The sequence below is a fragment of the Andrena cerasifolii genome, chromosome 14 (assembly GCF_050908995.1).
Source record: "Andrena cerasifolii isolate SP2316 chromosome 14, iyAndCera1_principal, whole genome shotgun sequence".
Lineage (NCBI taxonomy): Eukaryota > Metazoa > Arthropoda > Insecta > Hymenoptera > Andrenidae > Andrena > Andrena cerasifolii.
Window position 1 is genome coordinate 1,387,114 of NC_135131.1, and position 12,239 is coordinate 1,399,352.

General features: G+C 39.8%; 1 protein-coding gene across 4 annotated transcripts in view; it reads left to right on the plus strand.

The window, feature by feature from the left end:
* Positions 1-10,120, plus strand: part of LOC143376232 (uncharacterized) — a 379,865-nt gene extending 369,745 nt beyond the window's left edge. For all 4 annotated transcript variants that reach the window (XM_076826350.1, XM_076826351.1, XM_076826352.1 and 1 more), the window contains 2 exons: positions 3,038-3,326; positions 7,954-10,120. In XM_076826350.1, coding sequence (XP_076682465.1) covers positions 3,038-3,326; positions 7,954-8,121 — 457 coding nt within the window. In that variant the 3' untranslated portion in view covers positions 8,122-10,120. The remainder of the gene's footprint in view (positions 1-3,037; positions 3,327-7,953) is intronic.
* The last annotated feature ends 2,119 nt before the right edge of the window (positions 10,121-12,239 follow it).

The window sequence follows — 12,239 nt, forward strand, 5'->3', positions numbered from 1 at the left end:
CGGCGGCTGGTGGTGATAGGGCGAGAGGAAGAAAGTGGAATTTTATCAGTTGCGAAGAACGGAAGTGTTAGTCATTGTGTTTCTACTTATACATGTATCTGTTAATAATTTACTTCCACGAAAATAACTGATGGAAAAGATAATGTAACTCCATGGGTACGCAGAGTGCAGCACTGTTGGCAGGGTGGTTTGTTCACATGTTAATCCGCCTCTGAAAAATACACGAAGAAGTCCCGTTAGCTCTATCATAAGACACGGTTGAATTGCACACTCTTCTCGAATTCTTAAATATTGAACGCGTCCGCGTGAGCATCAGGTAAACGTAACGTGTCTTGTTGGTTCAGGTAGTTCTGTAATGTTGCCGCAACATGTACACACCCAACAGGACAGGAATAGATACTAATTAAATAGACCACGCGATACACCCATCCGACTACTCCTGTTCTGTCTGGACACGCGTCTACCCTAGCTTCAGGTTGAATTTCAAGGTACATAGGTGTATTGTTTGCGAGGATACAGCAAATTAGCGAAACAGGCCAATTTAATGAGTTGGGTAGCAATAAACTGTTTAAGGGGGCGCCACCTTGGACGCATGGAAATCATAGTTTTATTGGGCAATAGTTTTCTTCAAGAGATGTGTAATAAATGCATCAGGAGAAAGGAGGCACCGTAGAAATATTTTGAATTTTAAAATCTGACTTTTCTTACAAACACTTTTTAGGCAAATTATCGAAATTGCTGAAGAAATTGTACTTTGCGTTGAAGTGATCACCCTGTATAAGGGGGCCTCAAAATCTTTTAAGCGCTTGGGGCCTTTGGAGGTCTTAAGCCGGCACTGAATAAATGCCATTAATCAGATTTTCTATTCATTTCGTTATTTAAAAGAAAAACGTTGCTAAATAAATTCTTTTGTAACGTTTATCAGTAAGGGGTGCTCAAAGTATGAAATTGCATAGTACTAACATATTTAAAAAATGCAAAGGAACTTTCATAACCTATTTTTAATAGAAATATAATATTTTTCATTCCTAGTTATTTTTGTATTATATCGCACGCTATGAAGAAAGTCAAGTTAAATGTGCCTATATGATTTGAAACCTCAGAAAAAAGGAGTTATTTAAGCAGATGAGAACCTATCTACTATTCTTCACCTGCAGGCAGAATTGGGCAAAATGTAATCTAATTACAAATTACAAATTATGATTAAACTGTAATTGTGTAATTGATTACACATTATTTTCTGTTAATTGTCTTTTAATTGTTAATTTAGATAGTTGGCCATTTGGTTTTGTCAGCTATCTAAATGAACGATTACAGAAAATAATGTATAATCAATTACACAATTACAGTTTAATCGTACTTTGTAACTTGTAATTAGATTACATTTTGCCCAACTCTGCCTGCAAGGCATGCCGCAAATTTGCATATTTATTCTGTAATACGGTAAGGTAATCTTACGAGAATAATGAAAACATTCTCGTCCATAACCTCACATTCTACGTAAAATATAAGGAAAACCATTTCCGCGTTCCCCGTATATCTCGTCATTCAACAGATGTTTTTTTCCAACACTTATTCCGAATCGATTCTTGGCAAAAATTAGAAACAAACGGAAACTTTAAAGCCTTATAAAACACTTTCTTCCGTGACATGTATCGCGTCAAAGCGTTCGCTCCTACGACAAAGAGAGAATAAAACTTACTCCACACATAGATGTCAATAAGCTCTAAGCGAATTGAATACGTCGACATCTAATACGGCGTCTTATATCCTCCTAGGGAAAAAGCATTTAGATTAACTTTCAATTAGATATAATACTTGAAACGCACTGTACGGTTTAATGGATAGGGTCTAAAAGTCGCCTAACGGGGACCTTGGATTAACCAAAGATATCGCACGCCAAAAGAAACAAATGAACTCTCATTGATCAACGGACAGACGACAGCAGCGCCAATAAAGGACTGCGTGGAAACGTTGGAATGCAAAAAGCGTTGCTACGGCGATTTCGATTACGCTGTTCGAAAAAATTGTTCCTGGTTCGAAAAAAAAAAAAAAAAAAAAATAGAAACGGCTCGCGTCGCGGGGAACCGGCCTTTCCGACCGTCTCGCCACAATGACGACAATAAGGCTGCCGAGCGAGAGTATACCGTTCGAATTCCACGCAGTGCGCGAACTGATTGGTCGGGACTGGCGGCGCCTTCCAATCGCAGTGGCGTATGTTTGTGATGTCACGGGACGATATATAATAACGTCGCGCGCCATCCTCTGGCTCAGACCTCAGTTGGCTTTGAAATGAGCGGAACAAGGTGATCCCCAGTGAGTTCTCGCAGCTCGCACGCCCTTCGGCAGTGAGAAAAGCCGGGTGGTGGCTTTTTTCTTCGGTTGAAACGCAGAGAAGCAAATCGCTCTGCGAACTCCGTCGCGAGCCTAGTGTCGCGTTTCATTACCAAGGATTTTCGAAGCTAGTCATCGAGCGTGTCGGCCGCCAGTCGTGACCGTACGGGCAGCCGCTAGAAATTCGCACGAAGTGTCAAGTAGTAAAGGCAAAGGTGGGCCGGAGAGAAAGGTCGTTGGAATCGTTGATCGATGAACGTTTGGTGCTCGCTGAGAGGAATAGAAGCTTGAACGGAGACGTTCCGAAGCTCAGCAAGTGGTTCTTGCGCGGCACGCTGTTTGCCTGTAACAAAAGCTTCGCGAAGCCACGATGAAATAGAGAAGTTTGCGGGAGAGGCAGAGAGATAGAGAGAGAGAGAGGGACGGGAGAGAGAGAGAGAGAATAAAGACTGGAGAGAAGAGCACGTTGCTTGGCGAATTCCTTTATTTACTCCGCGTAAGAAGAGACGCGTTTTCTTGCCGTTAGGCTTGCTTCTGTTTTTCCTTCTGAAACCGTTAAAGTTCTCGACTCGCACGAGTCGGACAAAAACAGCCCGAAAATTGCACCACAAGTTTGCAAGAAGCTCTCGAAGCTGTACCTGAAATATAAGAGAAAGATGGTGGGGAGCAACGGAACGATGATCGCGATTCGGCTTGTCCGCAGCAAGCTGCGGAAACGGGAGGATCATTCGAATGTCGTGCATCCGGAACCGACCGTAGTTCAGACGGCAACGTCGCCGGTCTCGACGATCGTCCCGCCGCCCTATCCCGACGAGGGTTGTTGCACGCAGATGTCAACGACTACGACGTCAACGGATCTGGGAAATAATACACCTGGCGAACAGGATAACGTCTACGCCACCGCAAATCCAGCTGATCAATTCGTCTGGCAGTTTCCGCCTCCTTATCCACCGCCTCACACGCCGACCCAGTATACGTTGTACAATGACCAGGTTGGTACACCGTTTTCTTGCTATCCTCTTTCTCTCGCCTCTTTTCCCGTCGCGGGCTTGTAATCTCGATGGGAACGAGAGAACTGCGCGCGTATCTCCTTTCTGTGTTCCTTTCTTACCAGCTGCGCCAACCAGTAGAGCCAGTATTACCAGATTTCACTGGTTTTATCCCCTGCTCGCCCAGGATAACTCCCAGGACCCTAACGGCTATTGATATTCCGTTCTAGAGACGTCAGCTTCGTTTTTCGAACTGCGCGGGTAAATATAGAAGCACGTCGGTGATTATCGGCTAACTTTAAAGCGAGCGAGCGATTCGATTAAGGACGAAAATATCGGTTACAGTGGTGCCACGGTTAACGGGGTAATGCGGAATTATTAGGACAGTGAACCGCGTTCAAGCGGCAGCGGTTTTATTGTGCTCGATACATACTATTTCGGAGCCGATCGATTTTCGTATATGCCAATCCACTTACCGTGTCATATGGACGTACTAATCTATTAAAATGCGTGCCCCTACTGATAGAAATAAATTGATATCGTTAGCAGGCTACGTTGTTTGCCCTTAATATTTCTTTAAATATTTCGAACGTGTAATCGACTCGTTCGGTTGACTTATTCATTTATTATACTCAGGAGGTATTGGAAAGGCAGAATTACTTACAGAATATTTTTAATCGAAATTTTGTTAAGCTTCTTTTCAAAGTTTGACAGCGTCTTACTTTGACAATTAATGTCAAGTAATTGCTCATTTTAATTTCAATTGGTATAGAAAGATCGCGTTCTAACATTTATTTTGAATTATATTTTCATGCGTTTCACGTCATACTTTGGTTTCTTGCGATATTTTACGTGTGTTACTCATTTTTTGTATAATTACCTAAAAACACATCTCGGTAGCCCATAATTCCTTAAAAATTTGTACTCGTACGTGGATGTGAAACTGAAATACGTTTACTCACTTTTTTCATTGAAATTACGTATGCATGTCCAATAGAATTTCGACGATGATCTGTAATACCTACCGAACACGCGAATCCATTGAAAATTGGACTTTAACATTCGAGTGTATCTAAATTGCGGGGAACATGTTTAAATATAGTTAATATGCCCTAATTGTTATCGACCTTAGTGATATTTCATGCAGTGGAGTCATATTCTTTTTATCATGGTTACCAAGCATCGAGTGAGTCAGTTGATGCACGATACCTCTTTTCGCATTAAGTGGTTTCTTACAAACTTACACGGTTAAATCGCGGAATGAACACGAATATGAGATAAAGATTTTAAAAATAATTGATGTCGACATTTACACTTATCTTCGCGGAACGAATGTAGTACAAAAAGAAGTAGCAATTGGATTGACTTATGTTAAAGTTTCCAATCGAGTTTCACAATTTTATTGCGGCATAAGTTTACCACAATTTTCCAGTTCCTCTGTTTCTCAAAATGTTGTTTCACAAAATTATGAAACATTGTGCAACGATATTACACACGCATACCTAGACAATGTGCGGAGGCATTCGTACGTAGAAGTGAAGAGTAAACCCCGAGATACACTTAACGATGATAAAACATTAAAAAATTCTGATTATTAATAATAGTCGATGGCGCTATCGATTCTCCAAGGACAGGCAGACGGCCTAGCGAACGAGTTGTAAGGTCGAGGCTCAGTCCCAGGCTCGCCGCCAGAAAAATCCCAAACAATCGGCAACGTTGCCACTTCTACTCTGCTTTGTTGCCGTTATGACACCGTATGTTTCAGTTTCATGCTCCACTTACCGACAGATCTTTACTACTTTCCCATACACCTCTGCTAGTTTCGAACTATTCTCATTATCACAGCTCCGTTACGTGTTCGGTTCAAAAATAACCGTCTTAGTTCTATATTTAACACCGTTACGTGTTCCGATTCTGGAGTCAAACACCATGCGATGCCCATATGGTGAAATACATCTTCTTTATGATCTCACGTCGCGTAGACTAATCTGGCCTGTCGATTATCTAAATGATCAAGATGACATAAGTTCTCATACCTGTGATGTAAGACTCGTGTGACGTGGTCACTCATTGCTCGATTAAAACCGGGCACAAAGAACTTATCCTTCGCGGAAGTAAGATAAGATTGAAATTTCAAGGATATTTTTGTTGGTTATGTTGCGCGGTTACTTCCACGAGGCGCGTTGCAACCGTTTGACGAATTCTGGAACCACGAAATGTGCCTCGGCTCGTTATGCCTGACTAATCCAGACGAGCGTGACCGTTTTCACAGAAGAATAAAAAAATGATTTTTTTTATAAAATCAGAATCTAAATTTCGGGCGAAACCGAGTGGTAAAGCTAGTTTCATATAACGCGTTGCGAATCTGTTTATTGTTTCTTACAAATAGTGGGTCGGATTTATTTCTCGTACATCATCATCTCTATCACGTTCCCCAGTTCATGAAACCTTAATACATATTTCTTTGTTGCCATTGGCTCGCTTCGTATACATAACCTAATACACGGAAAACGATTTAATATTTGAACTCGTCCCCCCAATCGACGTAACTGCTAACGTCATTCATTGTATCCGTTAATTCCATGAGCAGCGTGTCTATATACATCTTTGGACTTCCCTACAGCGTGTTTACATGCACATTCGCATGCTGCTGCAATACATCCCCCCGTTTATTAATAAAATTCTTTCCAGTACTTCCCCCCCCCCCTACTTTTGTCTTTATAAACAGCTCTGTTTATGTTGTCCGACTAGTCACGTGGAAGCGCTGTGCATTCAGAGCTCGGCTCCTTCTGGACCAGTCAGTTGACACTAACGTTGTTGACGACGGTTAGTCTGTTGTTACGTATATGTAGCGTCGCGGTGTTGGATTTTCCGTCTGGCAAATCGCAAAGGCTACTATGTCGGGTGTTTTGAACAGGATAGACGCACCTAAAAAGCCGCTTTTACCCCTCTGGCTGCCTCTAAATTTAGCGTGGGTGGGCGGCCACGACCGTTTGCCAAGCGGCCAGACTTCGCGCGGGGTGCAGCTGTTTCGTAGCCGACAAAATAATGTGTCTTTCCTTGACGATATTGGCACTATTCCTACCGCCCTGTTGCCGTGATTGGTCGGCGCGACCGACGATATTTTCATTCTTTGCCTTTCTGTCTCGCTCCCTTTTCTGCATTCCAACGGACGGCGCGCGAGTCTGTCTCCTTCTGTCCACGCGTCTAGCGATCCACCTCTGTTCAATAGTCTTCCTGCACAGTCTTCCTTTTGCTTTCTCTTTCTCGCTCTTTGGGAAGCTTTGGCCCCTGCCGGCCGATTTCGTAACATCGCACCCGGATACACGATGTAATGCTGCTTTTTCAGTCGAGTCGCCGCGCTCTCCACTATTTCCATGCTTCATAGATCCTTCTAGTCATATCGCGACGCGTTATATCGAAAGTCATAATTCTTGTAACGGCCTTACTGTCGCCCGTATATCCACGTGCCGGTACGAAGGATTTTTGCAGCGTGTCATTTTCTAGTCGACTTTGGAAAACTCTTTTCCAGTCGTTCCTCTTCCATGTCCTCCGTTCGCGCATCAATTATCTTCTCTTCTGGCGGCGATTTGGGATATTGAAAACGAATATGTATAAATCTTAGAGTAACCGCACCATTATTTTAATAGAGACGCACGGATAGTCCAAGTGCGATGCTATTCAAGAAGATTGGGCGAAGAAAATATACCAACCGTAGGAACTTGCTGTAAAACATTTAGTATATATCTAGTACAGTTTAGTGACACAGAGTATCAAGTGTTGCCTCATGCTTTCTAAACGGGCAATAAAACTTGTACTCATGCTACATTGCAAGTAGTGTGCATTACAGTGGTGCAATTAAAACGCGGCTGTTATCATCTCCAATGTATAGTTGCAGTAATATCTTGTAATTGAAAATTAACTTCTCATACATCAGCGTTGGAACCTAAAATTTCAGATCATTATCCTGCCAGTGGAGTAATGACACGAACAAGTGTCCCGATTGTTCGGTAAGAACGGTATTACGTCCCAGCTGTTATGTCACTTGCGGCAAAAATTTTCGCTAAATCGTATACCCAAACTAAATTGCTGCAAATAGAATCCTCCCGTTCTTCTTACGTAACGTAGGAACACGATATTTGTGGGATTCTAGAATATCGGCATTTCTATCTAAAAGAAACACTTTCTGGAATCGCGTTATTTCTTTTATCGACTGCACTTTCACTGTAATAATCTAATACACGTTATCTTCCATCCTGTGTTACGCTGACTGGCATTAAAATTGAGCAGTTGCAAAGAAGTGTTTAGTCAAGAATCCTCCATTGCAGTGCTGTCCAACTTAAGCCCCTTATGCACTCCCCCCTTGCCCTACCTCCGTTGCCACACACTCACAGCAAACTGTGGTGTATGGAGGGAGACAAAGGCCGGTAAGGAAGTGCCCCTCGTGAACAGCACAAGCTCTACTGGTTAGCCCACCGTCCGTGTTTTCCACAACGTTTATATCAGCCTATTCGAATTATAACGAATGAATCGAATGGTATTTATTCGCTTTAAGACAGTGAAATTCGAACCCAGCCCAATAAGACGTAAATGCTAACATGGCTTAACGGTGTGTTTCATTATGTTTCAGGATACTCTTGTACACACGCTGCCGTCGGATAGGCCTGGATTTGCGAAGGGCTTCCGCAAAAATATAGGGGGGCGCTGGCGCCGCCTGGTAAAAAGGAAGCCGGAGACGGAGACTTGTGCCATTCCTCCTGAACTGAAGGATCAGCTAAAGACGATTTACGTTTATTGACGGCCGGCAGCATCGCGCCGTTGTTTGTTTCTTTGCGAACCTTCCACTCAGTAATCAATGCTTTCCTGTATGTAAGATAGATATCGTATTGAGAAAAGAAGAGGATGTAATATAAGAGAATTCGAGTAAGCGTGTAAGCGAAACGAACGCAGCGTTCCAAGGATGAGATGACTTTCAACCTCCACTTATCCTTCTTGGGTCTAATTTCATCGAAAGTGATTTTGACTTTTAAAAGAATCCTCGGACATTGTCTGGCTTCATTCTATCCTTAGATTTTCATGTTTATTTTCACAAATTCTTCTGAGTATCTTGTGTTTATACGTGTAGAAGCGAACCGAAATTGTTGCGAGTTAGATAGACTCGAGGAGGTGTGGAGTGTTAAAAGAATGAGTATCATAGAAACATAATCATTCGTATGACTGACAGAAATAGAGAATGGCTTGTAGCTTTTAATGCGAAAATTCTAAGAGGAACGTCGAGAAAGAGAAGCTTAACGCTTAGGAGACCTCCCACAAAACATATCAGAAAGTGCCTAAAATGTAAAGTATGCGAAAAAAGAAATTCTGTCCGCCTGACGCTGAGTATTTTTGTGGAGACTTATTCTGGAGTACAGATAATCCGTTTCGTCATGGTATATTAGTTAACGGTGTATTAGAAAAATATAGAAAAAAAATGCGGGGGGGTATAAATCTGTTACCGTACTTTCTGCTATACTTCAACGTGGAGCATGTCAAAAGCGCACGCGTGTTGCCGTGAATGAAAAGGGAACCTTTCTAAAACTGCTGTCCCGCTTATTTTATTGCTGGTGTATGCGAAAGGATAGAAGTCAGTTGGACTTCGATACGTAGGACGACAGCATCAAGAACTTCATGAGACTGAAACGTAAAGAATACGACAACACGAGTTACCTCGTAGCTTTTGTGTACGTTTTTACATGATTACTAGGAGAAATCATTTCGAATCATTAGTATTAATGTATACCTGAGAATATACGACCATCAGGGCTGCCGTTCTAGGCCCTGTTCTACGTCTCTTCTGGCAGCTCTGTTGCTGTGTAAATAGGTGTATGATATAATGAAGGCGTAAACTACTTCTAGTTCTTACAATGGCCGATGGTTGAAGTAGAGCCCTGGAATTCCCTCTGTACATGAGATCCGCCAGCCAACTGCTCGGTATGTTACGTAGGGGAAGGATGGGGACGAAAGGATATTGATTCGAAGCTGCGCTCGACTAGAATCATTTCTTATCCTTTCAGATGGGAATGACGTAGCATTTCGTAGATACTTGTGAACATAGGCCAATTTAAGATTGTTAATATCATTCAACAGCTCATATTGAGCTCATACTATATTGCTAATATGGTATTTTACTTGTATTGTTGTATTAAGGAATACCGTGCCCCTGAAACGTGGCTGAATATTGATCGGCGAAATTTTTACGGAACATTAACTGTCCCCGTTTGATGTTGAGCCATGTTTCGATAGTAGTCAAGCTATTCGTTTCTACGTTAAGCGTATTTTCCGCGCACGTGGCTTTCGCGCAACTGCGTTGCGATTGTTAATTTATGCAGAATGATCTAAACGAAAATATTTAAAAAGAAGCAAAAAAAAAAAATATAGAGAAGCAATGAAGAAGAAGAAAACGTTCCTTGAACAATTTGCAAGAATTTTTTATTGTACGTGAGAAAATTCTACTAACGTTCCTTCACGGCCCAGCCTTTTAACTCTTTACTGTAATACCGTAGGATTGTAAATATACTGTAGCGTCATTTGTTTATCACAGATGTGATGGCATAATGTTTTAGCGCGATACAAATATTTTAAGAATCAATAATGTGCCTACATAAAGATGAAATCTGGATGGAATCGTGTATCCATCACCTAGTCACTTGATAATAATTCTTCAGAAACTTGTATTTTAAACTTTCCGGCGCAGCTTCAATTTTTCCTTGTGAATACTTGTCTGAATACAACAATATCAAATAAAGTATTGAAGAGGATATGCTCTGTGTCTTTTCATTTTGTACTGCTTAAAATATTTCACTTTCACTGAAATCTTTGATCTGATAGAAAAGGTTACGTACCGTTTAATCATTTTGGGGTAAAAAATTATTTTCCAAAAATGTCTTTCATTGATAATTTATCAGCACAGTTTTTGTGCTCTGCGAATCAAGGGGTTGACACTGTGATGACCTTAGTCGACCTTGGAGGTAATCTTTCGTCGAAATATTCACCAGAAATACTATATTTACTTAACTGTTGCTGTGCGTCTTGTTTATTTAAATGGAAATGTGTATATTTGATTTACGCACTCGAGAGTAAAAAAATTGGAATAAATTTATAATAATCAGTTCTGTCCGAGATAAAGAATACTCTTCTCTCCGGTAACAATATTACCTCGTTAGTAGAAATTGAGTTGAATGAATTTTCAAAATGTTCAAAGTGCATTGAAGTAGTTTCTCTTTAAAGAAACACAGGCATGTTTAAAGAAAGGCTTTGAACATTTCCTAAGGGGAGCACGTGGTACCTGAGGAAACAGCGTTCTTTATCTCGGAAACTGTAAAGTTTAACGGGACATGATTTATCGTCAAAGTCAGTGCATGGTTTTAAACGATTTTATTGTGTAATAGCTTCACTCTTCTGTCCGTTTGTTTGTTTGGATCAAATCTTGTAACTCAATTTTAACGCACGTCCACAGATCCAATAGACCTGGCACTTTGCAGGCGTAAGTGGTTATGACGACGATACAAAATATTTAAAAAAAAACTCACTCCCGAGGGGATGAAAAATTCCATCCCCTACAATTTTAACCCATTAATCCAATCAACTGGAAATCAACCTCTCGCGTTCTTCTCGGAAATGACAAACAGTCGCTGCGTTGCCAATTTAAGTAGCAGCATCGCGATTTTGTCACATATAAATAGTCAATTTTTCAGGTTTTTTTATTTTCAAAACTCGAACACGAAAATGTGAAGGATAAAAAAAATATATACATTAAAAAATTTAAGTTAAATGATTTTGTTTAATTTTATCAAAAATGAAGTGAAAACTGAAAAATAATTATTTTCTGTACTACAATTACGAAATTATATTGAAATTATATTACCAGGCAAAATTATTCAGAAGACAATCAGTGTAAGTCACTTTAAACTTTAAAGTCGCGTGAAGTTTATGGTTTGGTGTTTGTTATTTAAAAAATAATTGTACGCCGTCTTACTTACACTATGAGTGAAAGAAATTAAAATCGCCCTTTTTCTGATAGTGAATCCGAACATTTACCTGATAATGAACAAAGCTTTTCTGATTGTGATGATGGTAAGTGAAATGAAAACGTTAAACAAATTGTTATTAATTTTATAAGCATGTTTATTAACGTGTATTTTGATTAAAAATATTAAATTTGTGATAATATTAATGTATATTTTTAAGGTGCTTCGAAACTTGCTGTAAATAGTGAAGTCGAGTTTGAGAATAACGAAGACTTATTCAAAATTTTCAGGTCCCAATTTTTTTATTCAAACTGATTTCTATAAAAAAAACATGTCTACTTTCTTTTGTTTATCTTGCAGTTAAGTTCCTTTCTATGTGATCTTATAATAAAAATCGGTTTTTGCATCTGTACTAGCATTGGCATTTTTGTACAACTAGTTTGTAAGAACCTTATTCATCTCGGTTTTAATGGTAGTGGATTTACACTGATTGGCTTCTGAACCCTCCATATATATATATTTGTATTTAAATAAACGACGTTATAGTTAACATTTTAATCATAGACTATTTCAAGGTCGTCATATGGTCAACCCTTTTTCTTTGACCCTTTCCATATAATAATATCTCTTATTATTATTATTTTATGATATAGAATCACCTTGTATGTACATACATCTATTTATTTATACTTAAAAGTAGAAATCAAAGTTTATACTTGAAAGCCTATGAAAACAAATCCATGTGTACCTATTCTGGTTCCAAACATAATAAAATCTAAAGTCAACCAGAACATTAGGTAGGTATATTAGGACTACGTAGACAAAATTAAGGTCGATTACTTTATTTATTTGAAAAAAAATTTTTACTCTATTCATTATAAATTGCATTAATCAGTGAAATTTTAATCGA